The 25,178-nt window shown below is 46.1% G+C and overlaps 1 protein-coding gene and 1 non-coding gene across 2 annotated transcripts; one reads left to right on the plus strand and one right to left on the minus strand.

Annotated features, from left to right (window-relative positions):
- Positions 1–539: 539 nt before the first annotated feature.
- Positions 540–4,636, plus strand: FOXI3 (forkhead box I3). The gene is made up of 2 exons (XM_014852854.3): positions 540–1,310; positions 4,011–4,636. Exons 1-2 carry the CDS (start codon positions 599–601, stop codon positions 4,634–4,636), a joined length of 1,338 nt encoding a protein of 445 aa, XP_014708340.3. The 5' UTR covers positions 540–598.
- A 7,679-nt stretch (positions 4,637–12,315) lies between these two features.
- LOC123286769 (U6 spliceosomal RNA) lies at positions 12,316–12,422 on the minus strand. Its single transcript, XR_006529572.1, has one exon. It is a non-coding gene; the product is annotated as a U6 spliceosomal RNA (small nuclear RNA).
- Positions 12,423–25,178: the final 12,756 nt, after the last annotated feature.

Raw genomic sequence — 25,178 nt, forward strand, 5'->3', positions numbered from 1 at the left:
GTCTATTATTTCCGACCGGGAGCCGGTCAGTTAAGACCGGACGTGAATCTCTTCCAACTCGATCACAAAAGGTGTACAGGCTTCAGGTAGAAAAACTGAAGCAGGGAGGCAGGTGCTCTAAGCGGCCACCGCAAGTTAACTTACGGACCATTTAGAAAACAGTTGCACTATTTCGGTTATCTTCTCTTTGTTTTAGTATTCGTTATTTTAGCCCCTTATTGGGCTAAGAATACGGTGGCTAGGAACGGGGTGCTCTTCGCCTTAAACCTGGAGGCGCCGGCGCCCCGCTGCCTCCCCGGGCTCCCCGCGCTCCCGGGCCCGCGAGGAGGGGCTGCAGGGGCGGGGCGGCCGGGCGGGCGGCGCGCGGCTCGGGCGCGCTCCCCTGGCGGCGCGGGCAGGTGGGGCGTGGCGGGGGCGTGGAGAGCCCCTGCCCGCGGGCCACCGCCCAGCCCCGGGCCCGGCCCGGGAGGAGCCGCGCCGCCGACGGTTATAAGAAGCCGGCTCGCAGGCGCCCCGCGCGCAGCCGCCCGACCCCCGCCCGGAGCACCGGTCGCCGAGCGCGGGCCGAGGCGGGGCCGCAAGGTTGGCCCCCAAAGGGATGCTCTCGCCCGAGCGGCGAGACCAGCCCCGCTCGCCCCTCGCCGCCGCCGCGCCGCACCCGCCGACGGCCGCCGACATGGCTCTCTACTGCGGCGACAACTTCGGCGTGTACTCGCAGCCCGGCCTGCCCCCGGCCGCCGCCGCCGCCACCGCCCCGGGCGCGCCCCCGGCCTCCAGGGCGCCCTACGGGCTGGCCGACTACGCCGCGCCGCCGGCCGCCGCCGCCAACCCCTACCTGTGGCTCAACGGGCCGGGGGTGGGCGGCCCGCCCGCAGCCGCCGCCGCCGCCGCCTACCTGGGCGCCCCGCCGCCGCCGCCGCCCCCCGGGGGCGCGGCCGGGCCCTTCCTGCAGCCGCCGCCCGCCGCCGGCACCTTCGGCTGCGCGCAGCGGCCCTTCGCGCAGCCCGCGCCCGCCGCGCCCGCCTCGCCCGCGGGGCCCGCCGCGCCCGGCGAGCTGGGCTGGCTGTCCATGGCCAGCCGCGAGGACCTGATGAAGATGGTGCGGCCGCCCTACTCGTACTCGGCGCTCATCGCCATGGCCATTCAGAGCGCGCCCGAGCGCAAGCTCACGCTCAGCCACATCTACCAGTTCGTGGCCGACAGCTTCCCCTTCTACCAGCGCAGCAAGGCCGGCTGGCAGAACTCCATCCGCCACAACCTGTCGCTCAACGACTGCTTCAAGAAGGTGCCCCGCGACGAGGACGACCCAGGTGAGGGCCCCCGCACAGGTGCTTCCCCCGCCGGCGGGAGGGCGGAGAAGCGGCGCACGGGCGGGGTGGGGGGTCTGAGTGTGGTTGACTTGAAGATGCACGCGGAGTCTTCCCATTCTAACTGGGGGTGGGAGCCGGTGGAGGAACAGCCACCTGAACCTCTCTGATTAGGGTGAGGGGAAGCCAGAGGACAAAAAGTGATCAGAGCATCCCCCGAGGGAGGACCCGGTGAGGGAGGAGCTCGTCCCTTACACCCACACCCACTCACTCCCCCACAACACCCACCCACACACACGCAGAGGGTGGCCGCTTAGAGAAAAAGGAAAAAGCTCGTATCCTCAAACAGAAAGGCACCCCTGGGTGGTGTTCCTCGGGCCAGTTGAAGGGAGGGTCAGGTTACAGGCAGGTTGGTTAGGAAGAAGAACACCGGTGAGCTCTCAGATAGGGAATGACTGTAAAGGGATTCAGATGAGCTGAGAATCCCATCACATTTCACAAAAGAGGTGGTGAGAGACCAAGAGGAACAGCCTTCCATAATGCACTTCTTCCTGCATCAGGTTCCTAAGAGACGATTTCTGTCCTTCATGAAAGGAGCACTGTGCCAGCCTTGAGAGAGGATTTGAGGATAGTGGCACGGGCCTCGGGAGACAGGGGCAGCGGGATCAGAGAACTTTAGCTGGGTCCTGCAAATCGCGGTTGTGGTACCTTAGTTATTTAGAAGTGTAAAAATGAAAACTCCAAATCTGTTTCCGTTCTGATCTAAGCCCTGGGGGGAGGAGGGCTGCGTTCCAGTGCAGTGTTAGTAGTTTTCCTCTTTCCTGAGAAGTGGAGGCAAGAGAAAAGCTCCTAAACAGGAGAGAAATGGAATCCTCCTTGAGGTTTTCAGAAGGAGCCCAGGACGAGGGAGATGGAGGCAGAGTGGTGATAGAAAAGGAGAAGAGAAATAAAACCACTTGAGATGCACACTACAGAGATCCAGGATTTGTGTAAATTATGTAAATCTTCTGGAGTATTCGTATCTGAAGTCATTCCGGAGCAGTGCTTTCCAATAAAAATAGAGTACAAACTATTGTAAATTTTCTAATAGCCACATTAAAAAAGTAAAAGGAAACCAGTGAAATTATTTTTAGTATTTTCTAAGTAACCCAAAATAATGTTTCAACATAGAACAAATATAAAAATTATTAGTGAGATACTTTATTTTTTTGGTACCAAGTCTTCAAAATCCTGTGTGTGTTTTCCACCACATCTCACTGGGACTGGCCACTTTTCAAGCACCCAGCAGCCACGTGTGCCTAGAGGTTACTGTATTGGACAGGGCATGCAGTTCTAGAAGGTGCGTCTTCCCTGTTTGGCTTCGGAATCACCTGAGATCATCATGTAAATTGTCGTATACTCCTCTGGACTTTCTAAAAAGTTCAAAGATCTATATAGCTAGTGTCTGGTCAAAGCGCTTGGTATCAAGGTGGCACAGTATAAATACCCTGATAGGTGCAGGTAGTATTGTTTAGATGGTAGTTGTAGCAATACATTTTTTTCTGCAACTATTTGCAGAAAATGTGTCAGTAGAAAATAGCGGGTGTGGGGGAGTGTGTGCTAATTTGAGGAGGCAGCATAGAAGTGGGCAGTTAAGACTGCTGAGTCTAGAGCCAGCCTGCTTACATCCTGGCTCTACCTTTGCTAACTGGGAGTACGGCAGGTTACTAACCATTCTGCACCTCAGTCTGCCCATCTGAAAAGTGGAGGTAATAATGTTGAGGAGTTGAGCAAGCACTCACGGCCAGGTAAGTGCTTCACCGTCCTTTCAGATGCCAGAGATTTTTGCCAGAAGTGAAAAAAGCTGTTGGGAGACAAAATCCTCCAAGATGGTAGATCTTTTTTTTAACCTCACTTGCGCTAGATAGAGGGAAATTTTCTAAGCAGGAGACAAGCATTGCTTGCATGAAATGGGGCCCTGATCTCTGAGGTTTGCCCAGTGGAGGAAAAACTTAAGAAAAACCTCCTGCCCAAGGCACAGAGGGGACGTAGACTCCAGGAGCTTCCTCATACCCTGAATATATGCCATCCAAGGCATTGTTAAAACCATTCATTGCTCAGTAATAACTTTTGTTGTCATTTTCGTTCATTCAGCAAGGCAGAGGATCAGCTTTCTGAGACTGTCTTTTTTCAGTGGGGTATTTTTTTAGGGGCGAGTATTGTACCCCTTCAGCAAATAATGCTGACAGATCCTGTTTTGTCACTGCTTACGTGTGCCAGCTACTATGCAGCGATATCGTTTAACCCTCAAGCCAACCTATGAAGTGGGTACTATTTCTATACCTATTTTTGTAAATCAAGAAACGGAGCCTCAAGTTTAAGTAGCGCCAGAATTCCGTGATTTTGCAAGGGCACAACATGGATCTAGAAGGGAAGGTGTTGGGTAATTATAAGAGCCTTGGGAATAGAGTTAGGTCTTAAGATTTAAGTAGCAGACACTATGCAGGAGGAGGTAGAAGTGGCCAGAACATCTTTGTTCCAGATTTCCCCTTGCAGGTGAAGAATAAAATCTCTCCCCAAAGGAGAAATTTAAACGGCACAGTGGATTGAGCATCTTGGTCAGCATTTAATGAGAGACTGCCCGACTTCTGCCAGAACTGAAGCCGAATACACGAGCATAAACTAGGTCCCTCTCTGACTTGTCTTTCTTTCTCATCTCTATAGGGAAAGGTAATTACTGGACCTTGGATCCAAACTGTGAGAAAATGTTTGACAACGGGAACTTCCGCCGGAAGCGAAAGCGCCGCTCCGAGGCCAGCAGCACCTCCACGGTGGCCGCAGGGACATCAAAATCAGAAGAAGGGCTTTCCTCAGGATTGGGATCTGGAGTGGGTGGGAAGCCAGAAGGAGACAGCCCCTCGGCTTTGCTAAGGCCTTCGCAGTCCCCGGAGCCTCCGGAGGGCACCAAGAGTACTGCCTCCTCCCCAGGAGGATCCATGCTCACCTCCACCCCGTGCCTCAACACCTTCTTCAGCAGCCTCAGCACCTTAAGTGTCAGCAGCAGTGGGAGCACCCAGCGAGCTCTCCCTGGCAGCCGCCACCTAGGGATCCAGGGGACCCAGCTGCCGTCCGGCAGCGCATTCCCCCCCAGCTCCATTTCGGAGGCCTCGCCAGACAACCTGCAGCTGAGTAACAGCAGCACCAGCAACGGCAGCAGCCAGAGGTCTTCCTATTACAGCCCCTTCCCCACCAGCACCAGCGGGGGTCAAAGCAGCCCCTTCAGCAGCCCTTTCTACAACTTCAGCATGGTCAACAGCCTCATCTACCCCCGGGAGGGCTCTGAGGTATAGAGCGCTGCTGCTCAGACTTGAATATGCACACCTGAGATCTTGTTAAAATGCACATTCCAAGGCCGTAGGTCTGGGGCAGGAACTGAGACTCCGCATTTCTCTGGAGCTCCCGGGTGATCTTGTGGCCCATTGACCACACCTGGAGTAGCATGGGTCTAGTAGATAACTCTTTCTACAACCCAGCGAGCTTTTACAGGCTTCTCTGGATAAGGGCCTCCCTGGAGAGAGAGTCATCTCACTGTTCTGGGATGGTACCTGTGAGCCCTGTGAAGGCAGGGACCATGTTTTGTTCATCACTGTTTATCAGGGTTCCAAGCTCAGATGTGTACCAGGGCCAGCTAGGAAACAAGCGAATGAAGTTATTGGGTGGGAAAAAGGTAGCAGTTGGCAACTGAAGCAGTAGGGGGTGTCTGGGACTGAGCAGCTGAATGAAGGCTGCTGTGGGCAGCTAGTTAGCTCCTGCCTGGCAGCTTTCTGATTTTTCTAGAAAAGTTGGATATGTGGATTTTTATAGGAAACCTCTATTTGTATTCTTTGTCACAAATTAAAGTTTTAAAAATACTGTAGTAGGAAACACCACAAATCCTTGAGCTGTATCCAGCTCACGAATCACCTCTGCATATGCTCAGTGTCTGGTACATGGCAGGTACTAATAGCAATAAAAGTGCCCAGGCAAGCCCTGTGTGCCAGGCACTGCTCTAGACACTTGACGTGTATTAACTCAGTTAATCCTCACAACAACCTTGGGAGATGGGGTTTGCTACTACTCCTCATTTTTTATATGAGGGCGGTGAAACTCCAAGATATTAGGTAACCGCCCAAGGCCACACAGCTAGTAAGTCATGGGGCCAGGATCAGGTCCAGGCAGTCTGGCTCCAGAGCTGGTGCTTGTAAGCTTTGTGTTCTAGTTCCTGAAAAACAAAGGTGCCCGCGTCCATAGGCAGACATTGCATATCGGGGGTAGGAATGAGCGAGAGCTCATTGGACCAAAGATTCTGGTTGAAATAAATCACTTGAGACGTTAATGGACACCACCTCTGCCTTATTTCTTCTGCCGCAGTCCTGAGGTCTGGGGTGACCATTGTCCTAGTTAACTTGATGCTCCATCCCTTTTAGCATGTGTCCTGGATTTTTCATTTTTTAACAAAGTCTTAGAATTTTATTAAAAATAGTCTTTAAATGGAATTTTTATAGTTTTTAAATAAACCATTTGTGGTCAAAAAATTTTTTTAAATATAATTTATTTTTAGTCTTCCCTTTTACTTCTCAAGAGGTGTCTTCATTTGAATAATTTTTATGGTCATCCTCCCAGTGCCCAGTAGAGTGCCTGGTACGTGGTAGATACTTATCCAAAAAGCATTAATTAAAATGGATAGTTGATTTCTTTGGAACAGCGTTGCATTAAGCTGAAGATATGCCCTGTTGCCTTTGTACCATGTTGTTGGGTCTTCGATAGGAGCGTTACTGGTTTGGGGTTTTAATTTTTTTAGAAAAAGGAACACAAGTGCATTGTGAAAAATTTCTGACTTTTCCCTGTGTATTCTATCTTGAGACTCACAGCATTTCTCTTAAATTTTTATTTTGAAATATACATACAGAAAATTATTTTTTGAACAGTTTATTGAGGTATAAATAACATCACCCTTACTTGTTAAGTATTATGCAGAAAGACAACCAAAGAGACTACCTACCCCCATATTGTGTGTACAAAAATCCAGTTTCTATGGATATTTTTCTATGTGAAAAATCATATGAACTTTTATAAATATTGTTTCTAATACAATTTTATATTTGTAAATTAATTTATAATGTGAACTGGGACAAAACATTTTTTTCCCAAGAAAGTACACTGCATGCTAAGAATCACATGAAATAAACTTTAAGTGGGATGACGTTGGGCACTTGTAGGCATTACTGTTTTTCCGTCTTCAGCTTTTTTCTCCTAACGGAATAGATGTAGGTGGTATGGCACTGAAGCCGCTACAGGGACTTTCTGTGTGTTGAGAGAGAGTAATTGAGTTTTCATTGGCTTTGTTCTACCTACCCACATCTGAAAGGGCTAGAAGGAAACAATTACTCTTTGAGCAGGGTCTGGAGACATATGAGCATTTAACTTATTTTTAATGAAGTAACAATTCTGTCCTTTAGATTAAACTGAACTTCAGTGCGCCAGACAACTTCTGTTCCAGAAAGAAACGGCGCTGTAAGGCCTCACAAGCTGGCAACACTCCTCAGGTGGAGCTCTTACAGCCTTGGGTGTTGTGATCCTCAGGGGGCGACAGGCAGCCCATCAGTTCCAAGGAAATAACTAGGAAACTGTTGAACTTGGCCGCATCTAGAAGAAGCCTGAAAGATGAGGTGTCTCTACCAGGGTTTCTCTTCCTCAGCATATTGATATTTGGGGCTGGGTAGTTTGTTGGGAGAAGTTGCACTGTGCGTTACAGGATGTTTAGCCGCATCCCTGGGCTACCCATTAGATGCCAGAAGCACCCCTTCTCCCCCCAGTCCTGGCCATGTGTGAAGACCAACAGTATGTCCAGACATTGCCAAATGCCCCCTCGGGGGCAAAATTAACCCTGGTTGAGAACCACTGATCTAGACCAGTGCTCACAACTTGCCAATGAGAAAACAGCCCCCTCACTCCCTCACACAAAGTCCTGGGTCCAAGGCTAGCAGTTGAGCCCTGAGTGAATTAGGCCTTGGTCTTCTGGTACAGGACAGTTTCTGTCCTATGAGATGCCTGCCTTCTCTAAAGAAAATGAGTCGTGAGCAGGAACAACCCAATCCTGGAGGCGTTTCTGAGAACTGAGATCCACCGCTGTGTGCCTGTCACGCTGGAGGGAGCCCAGTATCTCAGTTGCTGATATAGATTCTTATGGTAGCCTCCTTCTTGGCATCTAATTATTTCCATGAATAGAGACCTAGGCTAGGAATAATTTTGAGCAAACAATAAACTGGGTTATTAGTATGTTTGGGTTTCTTTTGGCAGGGGTGTGGGGGACAGGCAGAAGCATTTCTTGGAAAGAAAGACACGTTAAAGGAACGTGATTAAGCTGTATTTGGAAGTATCTAGATCTGGGTGGTTGATTGATATTAAATGCCAGGACGACGGCATTTATGAGAACAAAGGCAAAGAGAAGGCTCTTCTGATCCGAACAACTCCCAAGGGCAGCAGGGTGTCTCAGTCCCCACTCCCGGGACCAAAGAAGCTGTGCTGTGGGCACGTCTCCATCCGGGAACTGCCTCCCCTCCTGCTGGGCGTGGGATTAAAGGGAAAGGGACAAGGCCAATGCCTGTGATGTTTCCAGGTCACAGTCTGCACAAGCACTCCAATTGGCATCGGCTTCCTGCATCTGCAGCATTTTCTGCCTGGGAACCAGGTCAGAAATTCTGGTCTGAGCGAGATTTCACTTTCCGTCGTTCAGGACAGTGCCTAGGAAAAGATGCGGCCCCGCAGCGCAGAGTTAAGCACCCCTGTTTTCAGGGGTTTCCCCCTGGACTAGGGTGTGATGTCAAGTTGCAGCCCAGGCTGAGGCCATTGGGCACATTTATAACTCAAAGCAGCTGCCATCGGCCTTCTGGGACCTAGCGTACCTTTCAGAGTACGACATGGGCAAAGGAGAATTTGAAAAAAAGCAGGTTTCAGGTTTCCTTCCGGATACTTCTAGATCCTTCATCTCATTCTTGAACTTACTGGGAAAAGGCAGCTGGGGAGCCCAGAGGCTTCGAAAACTGTGCGTCTGCACCCCAACTCCGCCCCCCAGCCCCCGAGGGCACTCACAAGTCCCTCTCAGGGCAGACTGACCGAGCTTTGGCCACGAGGAACGTCACAAACTCCCAAACTCTGCTCTCTTCCTCCCTGAGACCTCCCAGGACTTGAGCAAAGCCTGAATCTTCAGGGTTCAACTGGTTTTTCTTTTCTTCAGCAGCTCTAGTAACTAAACCTTGAGGTTGTTAATGAAAAAGAAACCCCTGGCGTTTTCCTGAGGCAGGGATTTGCTGGTTTCTGGGTAGAGACCTGGCGGCCGACGTGGCCTTGCCTTTTGTCATGGAAAGCAGTCAGCTGGGGCGGGTGGCTGGGTGGCGGGCGCCGCTGAAGAAAGAAGGAATTTCCTGTCAGATCTGAAAACAAAAAAGGTCAAAAAAGACCAGATACCTGCTGAATTCCTCCCTGCTTTTTTATTCATGATGTTAGGGGATCATTACCAAACCCTGGGAGACCTGGAGAGTGTCCTTTATCATTTTAAAACAGGTAAACATTACAATGATAATTCATCAGGTGCCAGGACTGTCCTAAATATGTATATGTATATATATAAAATACAGGATAGCTATATTACCCCTCCCAACAACTCTGTGAATTAGATACTGTTATTTTTCATTCACCAATGAGAATACTGAGGCCCACAGAGTTTGTATAACTGGGCCATGTTCAAAAATCTAAGTGGTTGCTGCCGGTAAGTGGTAAAACTGAGATTCAAAATCAGGCCGTCTGATGTCAGAGCCCACCTGCCCCTGACCTACTATAATGCCTCTCCATTTTGAAGATGAGAAAGGTGACGCACAGAGAGGTTAAGTGACTTGTCCAAGGCCACACAGCTTGTTGGTTGTGGATTTGGGCTTACCCTGCTGCCTCCCCTTCTGGCATTTCCTTTCTATGCTCCCTAAGATTGGTTTTTGGGTCTGGGGATCCCTTTTGTGGTTACAGGATAGTAAGCTGTGGGAAGGGAAGTCACTTTTCCTTGACATGTCCTCCTTTGCAGGATCAGCCAGCAGCCAGGTCAGAGGCCCAGATCTCCGGCTCTGAAGCTGCCAAGGGAAGCCAGATGTTGGGGATGCTGATTTGGAACCTTGGATTCATAGGAAATTTATCCACTGACTCAGCAAATCCCTTTGGGCATCAGGCCCTGTGCTGGGCATTGAGGACACTGAGACAACTGAGACCCACTCAGACCTTTAGCCAGGAGGGCAGAAGCCTGGAATAGAGCGCGCAGGGTGGGGAGGGTCCTCAGGGTGGGGCTGAGCTTCCTCCACCTAGCTCTCAGCCTCCGGTGAGGGAGAGGGAACGCTTTAACTCCTGGAAGAGCGGCGGCCAGCAGCCCGGTCCTGGGCTGGGACGGGCGGCAGCTCCATCGCTCGCTCCGTCGGTTTCCTGCGGCTCGTGCTAGGAGGAGACGAGAAGCAGACGGTGTTCGGAGCGGTGGTGCTTCTGGACCGACAGAAGCCGCGGCAGCCCCGCGGAGCCCTCTTCAGGGCCTCGGCCTCGCCAGCCCCGGGCGGGCGGGCGCATTCCAGCGGCCGGGCTGGCGTCAGCGGCCGCGCTCCCGGCTGCCAGCTTTCAGCCCCCACCCCGGCGTGCAGAGACGGACTTGTCCGCACTCACTTCAAAGGAGGTTCCCGGCTACCAGTGCGTTGGGGATTTCTCCTCCCTTTTACCCTCCTGAAATGCGTTATGCAAACCGCAATGCAGGAATCCTGCTGCTCCGTGTTGGGATCAGAAAGCGGGACCTTAACAAGCATGAGGACCTCTCTTCTCTCCCACCCGCAAGGATGACGCCCGCTGCCCCCATTCCCGAGCTGCTCACCTCCAACTCTCCACACCTGGGCTGACCCACAGGCACTGGGACTGTGGCCCAGCATACAAACTCCCCAGGCCCCAGCCTTCTCCTGAGATGGATAAGAGCCATATATACTGCACAGGGCTGTTGAGAGCGTTAAAATGTCTATTTATATTTGAACCTGTGTGTTTGACCAAGAGTACAATGAGAAGGGCTTTGGCATCCACTCGGAGCCTCCACTTGTGTCTTCTCAGAAAGCCTGATGTCAACATTATCCATTTGTTTGCCCAATAGCCTTGGAGGGTGAGTAGTATTAGCCTCCTATTACAGAAAGGCAGCAACAGAGTCAAAACCTTGGCAGACCGCTGTGGCTGGGAAACCGGGAAAGGCTTACAGGAAAGAGAAGTTCAGTCATCGTCCACGGCAGTGAGCGATGAGTCAGTTAATAAATGTACCAAACACCTACTGACTCTTCTTTTGTTCCCTCTGTTTTCCTCACACCCCACATCCGAGCCCAAAGCAAGCGCTGTTGGCTCTAGTATCCAGAATTGGTTCCAGCCCAGGACTTCTCACCAGTTCACCTGCCACCACATCTCTGGCCTGGAGGGCCACGGCAGCCTCCTGACTGGCCTCCCAGCCTCACCTCCTGGCTCCATACTGTTCAGGTTGCATTCATGTTCCAAGCTCATTCTCTGCTTGGAAGCCAGAGGATGAATCTTTTCGACAACAGACATGATTATATTGCTTTCCTGCTTAGAACCTTTTGGTAGCTTCTATTACTAGCAAACTCCCAAGTTCTTCCGTGGCCCTGCATGAACAGCTCCTTCCCCTCTCCTCCCACAAACCCCCTTTACTTGGCTCCAGCCGCTCACCGCTTTGCAGCCCCTCAGATATTCCGGGCTCTTCTGTCTTAGGGTCTCTCTGCAGTTATGCCTCCTGCCACGGGAGCTTAATTCCCCAGATCTTCTCAGGCTTCGGCTCAAAGGCCCGTCTCGGAGCAGCTGTCCTTGAGCATCCGAGTCCCTCCCCACCTCCGCCAACTCCCCTCAGGCTGCCCTTTATAAATTGTTCTTCGCACCTTAGCTAAACCACTGATTTAAAAATAAAACAAAAACGTTATGTTAACAGGATGGTTTCTGGGGATGAGTGGTGAGCAGGGGAGTAGGGACCAGAGGGAGGATGGTGGTATGATTCACCCAGCTGCACTCTCAGGTAATCCCAGTCATGTCTGTCTCCTCTTATTTTAAAAAGAGAATGTAGCAGCCAGCCAGATGGTGTAGTGGTTAAGTTCGCGCTCTCCCCTTCCGTGGCCCAGGGTTCATGGCTCCAGAGCCCATGCACGGACCTACACACAGCTCATCAAGCCATGCTGAAGCGGCGTCCCACATACATAATGGAGGAAGACTGGCACAGATGTTAGCTCAGGGCCAATCTGCCTCACACACACACACAAAAAAGTCCATGTCCAAGAGAAATAATTGTCTTATTGATCTTCAGAGAAAGGTACATTATTCCTCCTCCCTGTTTGGGGAAACTGAGGCACAGAGCCTCCACTTTCCCAAGACTTTTATTCATGATATACCTCACTTGCCCAACTGTGGCATCACTCAGGACATAGTATAGAAGAAGTTGTCTTTCTCCTTTAGTTTTAAATGGGCAAAACCCCAAGAATTTTTGCTATGTTTAGCCTGGATTTAGAACTCAGCCGTCCCCTTTCCCCACACATCACTTCCCTCTTGCCACGTTCATACCTCCCCTGCGTTCCCCTGGAGACGAGCGTCTCAGCCAAACACCTGGAGCCTTTGATCATCCACCCATCAGCTGCCCCCAGCGCTCGTTTCAGCCAGAAGACTTTCAAGTTCTCCCCCTCGACCAGGTTTGGGAAAGGAAAAAAGGGCCGATAGCAGCTGTTACACCGCACCTTGCTTTGCATACGGTGGTAAGAGCCAAAGCATTGCTGCTTCAGCAGATTTTAAAAACCTTCCTTCGATGGGATTAACTGCCGTGCAGCCAATGATGGCCGCCACACAGCATAGCAAAGTCGGCCACAGAACCCCGCTTCTTCCACTGCCTGCTCAGATGTGGGCCCGATGTCCCTTTTTTTTTTTTAATCATTTTATTAAAAATGTAGAATGCTTCACAAATTTGCGTGGCATCCTTGCTCAGGGGCCATGCTGATCTTGTCCGTATCGTTCCAATTTTAGTATACGTGCTGCCAAAGCGAGCACTCTATGTATGTTTCTTGATTCAGGAACTGCTGAGAACATACATGTCCTACCATTATAGGATTATAATCCTGGACAGAGGACTAGCAGCGGGGTTGGCACTCGTGTGGCCGTAATTCTCCTTTCCAGCATCTTACATGTGAAGATTCCTCTAAAAGGGCAGCATCACAGTTCATTCTGATGCTTCCAGATTTGGTGCCCTTTCATGTGTTCAGTGATTTTTACTACTCACTTTCTATACCTACCAGGAGACACAGCTAAAATCAAGGTCCTTGTAAGGATGACGCTTACCTTCTAGCGGAGGAGAAGAAGCAAACAGGGGATAACAGCAGGATGACAGTGCTTTGATGGGAAAGTGTGGGGTGCTGGGCGGGATCCCTGGGAGAGGCTCCAAGCCTGACCTGAGTAGAAGTTGGTGAGACGAAGAGGGCAGGGAGGGAGGGAACAGGTTTTGGGGTAGGGGCGGAAGAAGAGTGAAGGCCTGGAAGTGAGAGGCCATGGCTCCTGTGGGGAACTGAGAGAAGCCTCGCTTGGAGGCAGGTAGCCTACAGCAGAGCTTCAGGCAGGGAAAGGCAGTGGCGGAGCTGGGAGGTGAATCTATGGTCTGATGAGGCCCATCAGTAGAACAGAATCGGGCGGAATCGAACAGAATAGAAATGAATCAAATTTCAATTTAAGAATGAAATTTCTATTTTAAATAGACTCCTTTGTGGAAAACCTTTTGGAAGGACAAGATCTTCTAAGAGAGACCACTGTGGAAGCTACTGGAGAAATATAAGCGAGAGGCGATGGGAGTCTAAAGTAGGGTAGGGGATAATGGGGAAGAAAAGAATGGGATGTCTGAGAGGTATTTAGGAGGTAGGAAGGGGCAGACTTTGTGATTTCCTGAAAATGGTGGTTGAGGGAGAAGGAAGACCCCTAAAATGACTGTCAGGGTTCTGCCTGAAGTAATGGGGTGAAGGGTGGTGCCGTTCAGGACACTCCAGAAGAGGAGGGACTGTCTGTGGGCCCCCCAGGAGGAACTTTCCAGCAGGAGCTGGAGTCTGTAGATTGAGATTAGAACGGAGGACCAGGTTGGCGACGCAAATCTGGGAGGAATCAATGTGGAGGAGAGATTTAATTTAGTCACTTAATAAATATTTCTCAGCAGCTACTTTGTACAAGGCCCTGTGCTATGGGCTGGAGACACAATGGTGAGTAAAACAGTCTTCTTCCCTTCTTTCTTGGAGTTTATACTCTAGTGGGGGAGACAGGCATCAAGGAAATCATCTCACTGGTGAATACACGATTACAAAGTGGCCTGAGTGCTGTGAAGGAGGAGGGCAGGGTTCTGTGAGCACATAAAGGGAAGGATGGTAATCTAGCCTGGGGAACCAGACCAGGTTTCCCTGAGGGCCTGAGGCTCAAATGGAGATCTGAAAAAGTGGGCGAGTGTGGACCAGGTGAGAGGAAAGAAAGTGCATTCCGGACAGAGGGAGCAGAATTTACAAGGTCCCTGGGGTCAAAGAGGACCCAGCATGCTGGAGGGGCTGAACAGGGTGCAGAGGGCTGAGGGACACAGAGTAGTGTGATGGGACATAATCAGATTTGCCCTTTGAATAGTTGGGTGAGGTAGGGAGTCTTCAGGAATGAGGTGGACAAGAGTAGGATGTTATTGCAGTTGATCAGGTAAATGTCTTGGACTAAGATAATGACAATACAGAGACATGGATTCTTTTGAAAGGTATCAAGGAAGTAAAATTCAGAAGACTTCGTGAGGTATCGGATATAGAGGTGTAAGAGAGGAAGGTATCAAGGAGGATAGCCTGGGAAACCGGCTGGTAGGGGGCGCCATTTCTGAGATGAGGAAAATTGAAAGAAGATCAGTTGTTCCGTGGTGTGGGGGGAGGGGAGAGGGTCATAAACTTGGTCTCAGATACATTGAAATGAAGTGACTCTGAGACATTCAAGTGGGAATGTAGATGATTGCGGAGCTCACAGGAGAAGCCTAAGCTGAAAATTTAAATTATGAGTCGGTGGTGTGGAAATATTAATTGAGGGACTTCTGGTTTCTGATACACAAAGAGCTTAGAAGTTATTACTTCCATGGCCACAATAAGAAAAAGCTGGATAAACTGAAAATCAACACCTTTTCTTAGATTCATCAGAGAATTGAGGTCAAACCACTGCCCCCCAAACTGGAAAGAGATGTGGATACTGAGAATCACAGTTTACCAGGAGCAAAGTTTACTGCTTTCACTGGAGCCAGAACTGGTAGTGTTACTGCGCAAAATTGGGGTTCTCTGCCCAATGCATGTAAACAAGCCAATTAATTATGGCATCAGCCTTTGCACAAGAGATCAGCTTTATTCTGCGAGATCAATCTGCAGGGAGACAGGGATGGAGGGGTGCCCTCAGATCTGTCTCCCCAGTTCAGGATTTGGGTGAAATTTAAGGGGTTAAGGAGAATAGACTGGCATGTGGAAACACTGGTGGGACAGATTTTGATTGGTGGGCTTCAAGCATTTATGGTAAGGTTTTAAACATTTATGATGAGGTTCTAAACACTTTTGATGAGGTGGGGAAGGAATCTTAACACCAGATCTTCCTGAATGAGAGACTGCTGGCTTCTGATAAGAGTCTGGCTTTCACATTCTGGTTGTGTCCCAGTCCTTGAGTTCCGTGAGAAGGAAGATCTTTGGTTCTGAGGTTGTTTCAGGTCACAATTTCTTCTTTTGTGCATACCCTGGCAATATGCCTTTGCAGATTTTCTGAAAAGCAATTCTTAGTCACTGTTAATAAGAGAGGGGTGAGTTGAACTGGTCCTGGAGGGCCCATAGTTACAGTAGGAAAATGTAAAGTGTAATCGACAGATTGCTGGAGGATCAAGTGGACAAGCTTCGGAGTTAAAGACCAGGGTCCCAGTCTTAGGGGGTCCCCACACTTTCCTGAGTTTTACCCCTAGGAACTCTTTCAGCTTCTCAGGGTGAAGATTGGAGAAAAAATTCTCTTCTGCCAGGTGAAAGGGAAAAGTAACCTCTTTGAAATAAACCAGAGCATCTGTTCTCCGTAACAATGCTCTGCCCTATTTATTTACCAGAGTCTAAATGACTTGTGGGAAGGGAAATACCCAATTTCAACCCCCTCTGATCTTCCTGTCTCACCTAAAGGAAAAAACAAAAAAGCTGAGAAACACTTGTGAAGGTCATCAGCCAGGAGCATAGGCTCAGTAAGAGACCAAGATGGATCGATAGATTATGGGATGCTTCCCCTGTCCCCACATTTTACCACCGCATCAACCAGGGTCCTGTGTAATAACAGTGGATTACAGCTAAAAGAATTTCAAGGCTCAGACTCTGTTGATTTTCAGACTCTATTTTAAGAAGGAGCCTCTAGGGAAACCCAAAGACAACAGCGGATGAGAAAATGAGGACATTAAAGGAAATGTTAGCCTCTTGACACATACAGCTACAGCAAACATTATACACAGCCTAACTCTTAACCAAATCAATATAAATTCTCACACTAAAAGCCTACCTACCTCAGTTTCTTTAACCCAATGCATCATGTCTAGCTTTCAACAAAAAAAATTACAAAGCCTGCCAACAGGCAAAAAACACAGGTTGAAGAGACAAAGCAAGCATCAGAACCAGACTGAAGGAGGGGATATTGGACTTATCAGATTAGGGATTTAAAATAACTATGATTAATATGCTAAAGGCTCTAATGGAAAGAGTGGACACCGTAGAAGAAGAGATGGGTAATGCAAGCAGAGACATGGAAACTCTAATAAAAAGTCAAAAGGAAATGCTAGAAATCAAAAACAGTGTAACAAAAATGTAGAATGTCTTTGATGGGCTCATCAGGAGACCAGACACAGAGGAGGAATCAATGAGCTTGAATATATGTGAACAGAAACTTCTAAAACTAAAATGCAAAGAAAAAAAAAAAAAGGATGAAAAAAGACAGAACAGGGGCCAGCCCTGTGCCTGAGTGGTTAAGTTCACATGCTCCACTTCAGCGGACCAGGGTTTCGCTGGTTCAGATCCTGGGCGCAAACATGGCACCACTCATCAGGACACGCTGAGGCGGCATCCCACATGACACAACTAGAAGGAGCCACAACTAAAAATATACAACTATGTACCTGAGGTCTTTGGGGAGAAAAAGAAAAAATAAAATCTTAAAAAAAAAGAAAGAGACAGAACAGATTATCTAAGAACTGTGGGACAATTACAAAAGGTGTAATGTGCATGTAATGGAAATACCAAAAAGAAAAAGTGAGAAAGGAACAGAAGAAATATTTGAAGTAACAATGGCTGAAAAGTTTTAAAAAGTAGTGAAATATTAATTGCTGCAGTAGATGTGGATTAAATCACTTAGCAAGTAGAGTGTGAAATGAGGAGAGGAGAGGGTATCAGAGCTGTCTTGAGGACTTCCATGACTTACTGCCAGAGTAGAAGAGGATGTCTCCACTGAGGAGGCACAGAGGGAATGAGTAGAGAGGAAGACAAGGAGATCCATGTGTCCTGGAAGCCAAGGAAAGTGAATGGAAACGAGAAGGGATGGTCAATTAATGGCCAGTGCTTCAAATGGAGCACCATATTTTTCATTTTCATTTTATTATTTTATTATTTTATTTATTTATTTATATTTTCCTTTTTCTCCCCAAAGCCCCCCAGTACATAGTTGTATATTCTTCATTGTGGGTCCTTCTAGTTGTGGCATGTGGGATGCTGCCTCAGCATGGTTTGATGAGCAGTGCCATGTCCGCGCCCAGGATTCGAACCAATGAGACACTGGCCCGCCTGCAGCGGAGTGCGAGAACTTAACCACTCGGCCACGGGGCCAGCCCCTCATTTTAATTTTAAAAGAGAATGCCAAATTATTTCTTAAAAATTTGCTGGGCATCTAGATAAGTGCCTATATCCCCTCATCAATAGTGGGTGATATAAATATTCCTTATGTTTGCCAATCTTAAGTGGCTGGATAGAAGATAAACATACATAAATTAAAATCCTTCTTTTATACTTCCCATATATGGCTTTGAAAAGAAATGAAAAAAAAAAATCCCATTCAGTTTCCAGTTGAATATGACTATTGAATGAAGATTTATCTTTATTCCCCTGAAACTTCACTAAAATAAGTACAGAATTTAAAAGGCATAAGACAATGGGAAAGAGGAGATAGCATGCAGACAAGTATGTATAATTCAGTACCATTTCTGTAAACAACAGTGGTGGGAAGGAGGAAAAATAGGCATGTTTTTGTTTATTAATGCAGAAAATATTCCTGGTAGGAAAAAAAGAAGCTGATTATACGGAAACTGCGGAGAGGCGAGTTGGGAGGCTGCGGAAAGAGTAAGAAGGAGACCTCAACGCAGAGCCTTTTGTACTTTTGAACTTTGAACCATGTAAATGTTTGTCTACTCAAAAATAAATTACTCTAATTTAAATTTAAAAATAAGAAAGTATTCCAAAAGGGGAGATAGTCATTAAAAAAATAATTGTATAAATAACTATAACTCTGTGATGGAAATATTCCGGATGTTGTCATAGATTCAACAAAGGAATAGCTCAGGGTCTGGGGAGTCACTGAAGATCATTGGTCTTCATCTGGAAGCTGAGCTGGCTAAATGGCTAAGGAGAAGACATTCTAGAAAAAAATAGAGTATGGGCAGGATGCCATGTGGAGAAGGAACAGGGAGCAGCTCAGTGGGACTCAAGTTTCTTGAGTGAGGTGGAAAGTGGGAAAGCAGAGGGAGGAGGGCTGGAGAAATGGGCAGATCACATGCAGCACTGTCAGCCAAGAGGCTTTTGAAGACTATTTTGCAAACATTGGGAAGCCATCCAAGGGTTTTAAGCAGAGGAGTGGCATGACTAGATTTCCATGTTAACAAGATCCATATTCAGGCTGCAGTATGGAAATCTAGGAAGAGAATTCGATGAAGTCGCTGGTTCTGAAATAAATATGGAAATAAACATTTTCTTGCCATATCCAGTATTAACAAGGTAGAAAAGGAAACTGAAAAAAACAAAATCCCCCATACGATGGCAACCAAAGCTTTAAAATAGAAAGAGAAAACAGAAGATAAATCAAAGAAATGATAGAAGAAATGTTTCCAGAGGTTAAAAAACGATTTCAGTTTTTTTAGTTTTCATCATCTCTCACTGCATTTTTTCTTTTTACAATTCATTTATTGATACTTATAATCTTCAGATGGAAAGGGCCCACCCAGTGCCAAGTAGGATTTTTAGGGGAAAAAACCCTACACACAGGCATTCTGGTAAAACTCTAGAACTACAAGGATAGTGTCTACTAAGGAAGGAGAATCAGATGGACAGCAGACTTCTCAACAACACTGGATCCTCTGATGGCTGCTTGGTGATAAAGAAGACAGACTGATTCCAGCTAAGGTAGGCAAATAAGAATTTATTAGGAAGGTACGCATAGCTCACATAATCAAAGGAAAACCTGAAGAACTGAGTCTTGTCAGGGAGGGAATCACAGTAGCTCTGAGGGTCTCAGCAGCGGGTCCCCTCCAGGACCCTTCATTGGGATGAAGGAGCTGCAGCCGGGTAGAGCTTCTATGTCACCACGTAAGATGCAAATTCTAAGGGGAAACTTTCTGATTGACTCTTGAGCTGGGAGCAGAGTGGGACACCTTAAGGCTACAGTTCCCAGAATAGTGGGGCTGGATTTTACAGGCAAACAACACATTAATTCATCTAGTCAACACATGTTTATTGATCCTCCTATGTGCCAGGCGCTGCTCTGGCACTGGAAATAAACAGTGAACAAACCAGACTGAGACCTTGTTCTCATGGAGTGTACCTTCTTGTTGGGGGTTGTCAGATGGGGGTAGCTTCACAATCACTTATCTCCAATGATGAAATTGCAAAAGCTCTGAAAACCTCAAGTTTTTGTATGTGTATGTGTCGGTTTGATCTAAAGTGATTTGGCAGAAAAATCTGACCTGAGTGAATGTAAAATTATTTGAATATTTATCCACCCCAATTAATGAGAATAGCTACACACTTGACAGCAGAAATATTAATAGATGTGATTACAGGATGCTGCCGCTAACCACTGATGGTGTTATTTAATATACAGTATATACACCATATTCCTTTCTAAAATTTAAAAAATTCAGGATTAAAGAACACATTTGGCCCCAAGGATTTTGATAAGAAATTGTGGCTCTGTGAATAAGTAAGTGTCCTGTAGGTATATATGGTGGTAGGTACTCTGGACAGGCCCCCACACCCAGCCTAGAGGACTGTAGTTGTGCTCAATGGAGAGCACATTGGTTTCTATGTGAATCGGGGGCCTGGACTTGTCTACACTCTTGGTTCTGGCTATGGAGAAAGACAAAGCAGAAGAAGAGTGCTGAGAATGGAGGTATGGGGATGACCATCCATTTTATATGAGATGGTCAGGGAAAACCTCATTGATAAGATGACAATTTGAGCAACGAGACCTGAAGGGAGCAAGGGAGAAATTCTTGGGGATATCTGGGAGAAGAGCATTGCAGGCAGAGGGCAGAGCAAATGCAAATATGTGAGATGGAAGCTGGACTGGGTGGAGCCAGGTGAGCCCCTGGAACCGATGAGCTCTGAGAGGCAGTAGGGGAGGACAGATGGCATAAAGTCTCATCAGCCACTGTAAGGTGAGCAGCAACAGTAGGATGTTTCTTAATGGGAGAGAGAGGATCTGACTAGAGCTTCAGAAGAATAAACCAGGCGTAGGAGGTCTCTGTGGAGAATGGATGGTAGGGAGTCGGGGCTGAAATAGGGGACTCAGTTAGGAGGCTGTTGGAGACGGTTGTGGTTTGGATCAGCATGGTAGCAGTGGAAGGGGAAAGCAGGATATATCCAGCAGATTCTGGATATATTTTGAAGGAAGAACTGATATAACTTGCTGATGCATTGGAAATGGGACATGAGAGAAAGATGGGACTCTTCGGGTCATTAACTGAAAGCAGGATGTATATGTAAGAATGGTGGAGAAAGCGTTAAAGATTTAAGGAGAAAGGGGATAAGATTGGATAAGAGGCTGTACAGAGCCTGATACGGGTGAGAGTCCAGATGATTTGGGATACTGGAGAAATCTCGGACTTATTGATAACTGACTAAATGGACAGATGGCACAATAGGATCAGTCCTAGTGGCTTCCAAGGCACATTCTTGTGGTGAGGCCATGAGTGCTTGGGGGTGGGGAGGGGAAGAAGTAGTACCCTTGTCCTTAAACAGTATTTTTATTATTTTATAAGGACAGTATTTGTTTAGATTTAACTAAGTGTTAATCACAGTCTTCGCTCACCATCCTTCCTTGGATTTCTTCAAAGACGTTTTCCTTTTTTGCTGAAATGAATCATACACATGTTCTTCTAGTGAAGTTCTCTTAGCCATGCACTCCTTCAGTTTTTATTTATATAGAAAAGCTTCATTTTGCCCTTGTATTTGAAAGACAGTATGTTTTCAGGACACAGAAATCTAGGTTGACATTTGTTTCCCTCAACCTTTTAAAGATATTATTCCACATCTTCTGGCTTCTGTCTTCAGCTGTCCGAATAATTGTTATTCGTGTGGAGAGGATCTATCTTCTGTCTCTGGCTGCTTGTAAGATGTTCTCTTTGCCTTTGGTGTTCTACAGCTTCATGAGAATATGTATAGGTGTGGGTTTGCTTTTGTTTACCCTGCTTGGTATGTGTTGTTCTCCTTGAATCTGTGGATTCTTCCTTTTATCTGTTCTGGAAAATTCACAGCCGTTATCTCTTTAAATATTGCTTCTCCTCTATTATCTGTATTTTTTGTTTCTGGGACTATGATTCAATGTATATCAATTTCTCATTTTTAATCTTTCTGTCATATGTTTCATTGCCGCCTTTTCTCTCAGAGTTGCATCCTCCATCATATCATCAGCTCTACCTTCTAGGTCACTAACTCTCTCTTCATCTCTCCCCAGATTTTAAATTTTCCACTGTTGATTTTTTAATTTGAACATTTTTCTTTTCAAAAGTTCTATTTGTTTCTTTTTCAAATCTGCCTTGGCATTTTGGCTTATGGCTTGCTTAGCTTTGCAATCCCATGTTTTATTTCATAAACGTGTTGTACATATTTTATATTCTATATCTGATAATTCCAATATCTGAAGTCTTTCGAAGTCTAAATCTCTTGATCATTTCAGCTTACTCTCACTCATGATTTGTATCTCTATGTGTCAATTCCTTTATTCATATGAATGAAAGCGATTGAATAAAATGGACCATATGAATAAAAGTGAATTCTTATTTGGTGATCTTAATCTGTGGGAATTCTTGCTTTCCTCCAAAGAGAGTAGAAGCTACGAGGTGGGGGTGCTTTCATTGTGAGCGTTTTAACCGTTTTTGAGGGTCCCAGCTTACTTTAGGACTCCCTGCGTTCAACGTCCCCACCCTGCTGTCGGGTGTAGTTGAGTGTCTTCATAATATGCAGTGTTAATTTTAATGTTTACTCTTTTGCACTTGCTTTCCTACTGCTCCCTAATTTGGTTTCAGTTCATCTTTCTGTTTGTTTTTAACATTTTATTTTGAAATGATTTCATATGTACAGAAAAATTGGAAGAATAGCACAGAAGACTTTCATATACTCATCACCTAGATTCCCCAATTAGCGTTTTACCACTTTTGTGTGCTCTCACTCTCTCTCTCTATTATATATTATATATAGATATAATTATTTCTGAATCATTTGAGAGAAAGTTGCAGGCATGATTCCCCATTATCCATAAATACTTTAGTATGTATATTTTCCCAAAATAATCTGTTACATAATCACAGCACAACCACAAAAAAACAGGAAATTAATATTGATAAAATCTAAAATGCTAATCCATGGGCTCTTTTCAAATTTTGCTAATTGTCTCAATAATATCCTATATAAACACCATTTTATTTCTGGTCCAGGATCTAATCCAGGATCACACATAATATTTAGTTATTATGTCTCAATTTTTCATCAATTTGGAAGAGTTCTTCAGTTTTTCCATGTCTTGCATGACTTTGACATTTTTGAGGAGTACAGGCCAGTTATTTTGCAGAATGTCTTTCAATTTGTATTTGTCTTTTTTTTTTTTTTAAATGGTTAGCTCTCACTCTCTTTAACCATGCATGGTTTTTTTTTTCCTTTCTTTTTTTTTGTTTTAAAGATTGGCACCTGAGCTAACAACTGTTGCCAATCTTCTTTTCTTTTCTTTTTTTTTTTCTGCTTTATCTTCCCAAACCCCCCATACATAGTCGTGTATCTTAGTTGCAGATCCTTCTAGTTGTGGGATGTGATACGCCGCCTCAACGTGGCCTGACCAGCGGTGCCATATCCGCACCCAAGATCCGAACCCTGGGCCGCCACAGCAGAGTGCGCGAACTTAACCACTCGGCCCATGGAACCAGCCCCTGTCTTTTTTTTTTAAAGATTGGTATCTGAGCTGCCATCTGTTGCCAATCTTTCTTCTTCTTCTCCTTCTCCTCCTCCTCCTCCCCAAAGCCCCCCAGTACGTAGTTGTATATTCTACTTGTAGGTCCTTCTGGTTGTGCTATGTGGGATACCAGCTCAGCATGGCTTGATGAGTAGTACCATGTCCATGCCCCGGATCCAAACTGGTGAAACCCCAGGCTGCCAAAGCAGAACGTGTGAACTTTAACTGCTTGGCTCTGGGGCCAGCTCCTGTATTTGTTTTATGGTTTCCTCACAACTAGATTCAGGCTATGTATTTCTAGCAGGAATACCACAGAAGTGCTGCTGCTCTTGGTGCATCCCATCAGGAGGCACATGATATCAATTTGTCCTATTATTGGTGATGTTGACTTTTATCACTTAGTTAAGACGGTGCTATGGACTGAATTGTGTCTCTCCCAAAATCTACACGTTGACACCCTAATCCCCAAAGTGATGCTATTTGGAAATGGGGCCTTTGGAAGATAATTAGGTTTAGATGAGGATTAGGTTTAGTGCCCCGTCAGAAGAGACACCCAAAAAGCTTTCTCTCTCTGCGATGTGAGGACACAGCGTGAAGGGGGCTGCCTGCGAGCCAGAAAGAGACCTCTCACCAGAAATCAACCAGGTTGGCACCCTGACTTTGGACTTCCAGCCTCCAGAACTTGAGAAAATAAATTTCTGCTGTTTAAGCCATCCAGTCTATCTTATTTTGTTATGGCAGCCTGAACTGATTAATACAAATGGTATCTTTCCGATTACTTCACTATATTTTGTAAATAATTTTACTTGTTAATTTACAAGTAATTTTAATTATTAATTAGTAAGAAATTGACAAGTATTTCACAGGCAGCTACCTTGAGACTAAATATCCTGTACCTCATCAAACTCTACCCACTAACAATAACATTATTTACTCTTGATTGCCTCCCTTTCTCTCCTCCTCCCTTTCCCCCTCCATTTGTCCCTCCTTCTCTCCCTCTCTTCTTTCCTTCCTCCCTTCCTTGTCTGAGATCTCAAAGTGAAAAAGTGACTATCCCAATTCAGTCAGAATCATATTGTGTCCCTTTGACATGAGCAATCCTTCCTTATCCTAAATCAGCAGAGCTCAGACCTTTTGGAATGGGAAGGAAAAAATTGTTGAGTCTCTCATTTGGTATAATATGAGAGGTGTGATCCCCAAGCTCCACCTATTTGTTCTCTGGCCATTGTAGTTTGGCTGTGGGAGAAAGAGCATCATTACTTTGCTGGTTCACAGCATTTGCTACATCCTGTAGGATGGCAGGTAGCAGCCCTACATGTTTTTGGAGATTCATTTTCTGCTTTCTCCCATATGTATATCTTATAAAAACATGTACGGATAGCTACTTCTTGCTTTCCATTATTATGTCACTAATGAAGAGTACTAGCACGATGCCTTGTGAGATGGTAAAACGGTAAATTTACCAGCAGATAGACCTTGCGGCATGCACTTAGAGAGTTAGCATGTACTCTAAGCAGAGTTGGACAGGTCTATAGCTACCCTGCCTGATGAAAGCAAGCCACCACTAATTTTCTGTTTACTGAATGAAGAAAAATAAAGCATTGCCCAATAAATACTTTCATATTAGATACTGAAGGCTATAGTGATTTTCCCTAGTAGGGAGACATCTAGAATAGTAACTGCTGTTAGAGTTATTATCAGATTAAGTTTATAACAATATATTGCTATTATCCAAGCCTTTCACTTTTTATACCTGCCTAACTGGAAAATTAAATGTAAATATGAAAGGAATGATCAAATTGCATCCTTCATGTGCCAAAGCTTTCTGATACTTCAATATTATTTAGTACGAGGTTTGCATGAGTCTAACTAGTAAATTATTACAGCCTCAGCCAGTTGCCCAAGCTAATATTTTGAATGAGAATTCAGTTCTACTTGAACCCTTATCAGTGAATTAAGCCAAATCTAAAATTATATCGTGCCCTGAAAATAAAATCTTCAATGTTCCCCATTTAAAAAATAACCCAAATTAGTAAATTCCTGCCTATGAAATACTATAGAAGAGTAAATAATTAAATCTTGATGACGTGGAAAAATGTCTAGGAATACATCAATTAATAAAACTGACACGGAAGAGGTCCAAGCCCTGAACAGATCAATAACCATAGAAGAGATCTGAATAGTAGTAAAAAGATCTACACCCAAGAAAGGCACTAGGCCAAAATAGATTTATGAGTAAGCTTTGCCAATGTTTCGAAGACCATATTATCCTAATGTTACTTTTAAACATGTACAAGTGTGAAAACTTACTAATTTGTTCTATGA

The sequence above is a fragment of the Equus asinus genome, chromosome 6 (assembly GCF_041296235.1).
Source record: "Equus asinus isolate D_3611 breed Donkey chromosome 6, EquAss-T2T_v2, whole genome shotgun sequence".
Lineage (NCBI taxonomy): Eukaryota > Metazoa > Chordata > Mammalia > Perissodactyla > Equidae > Equus > Equus asinus.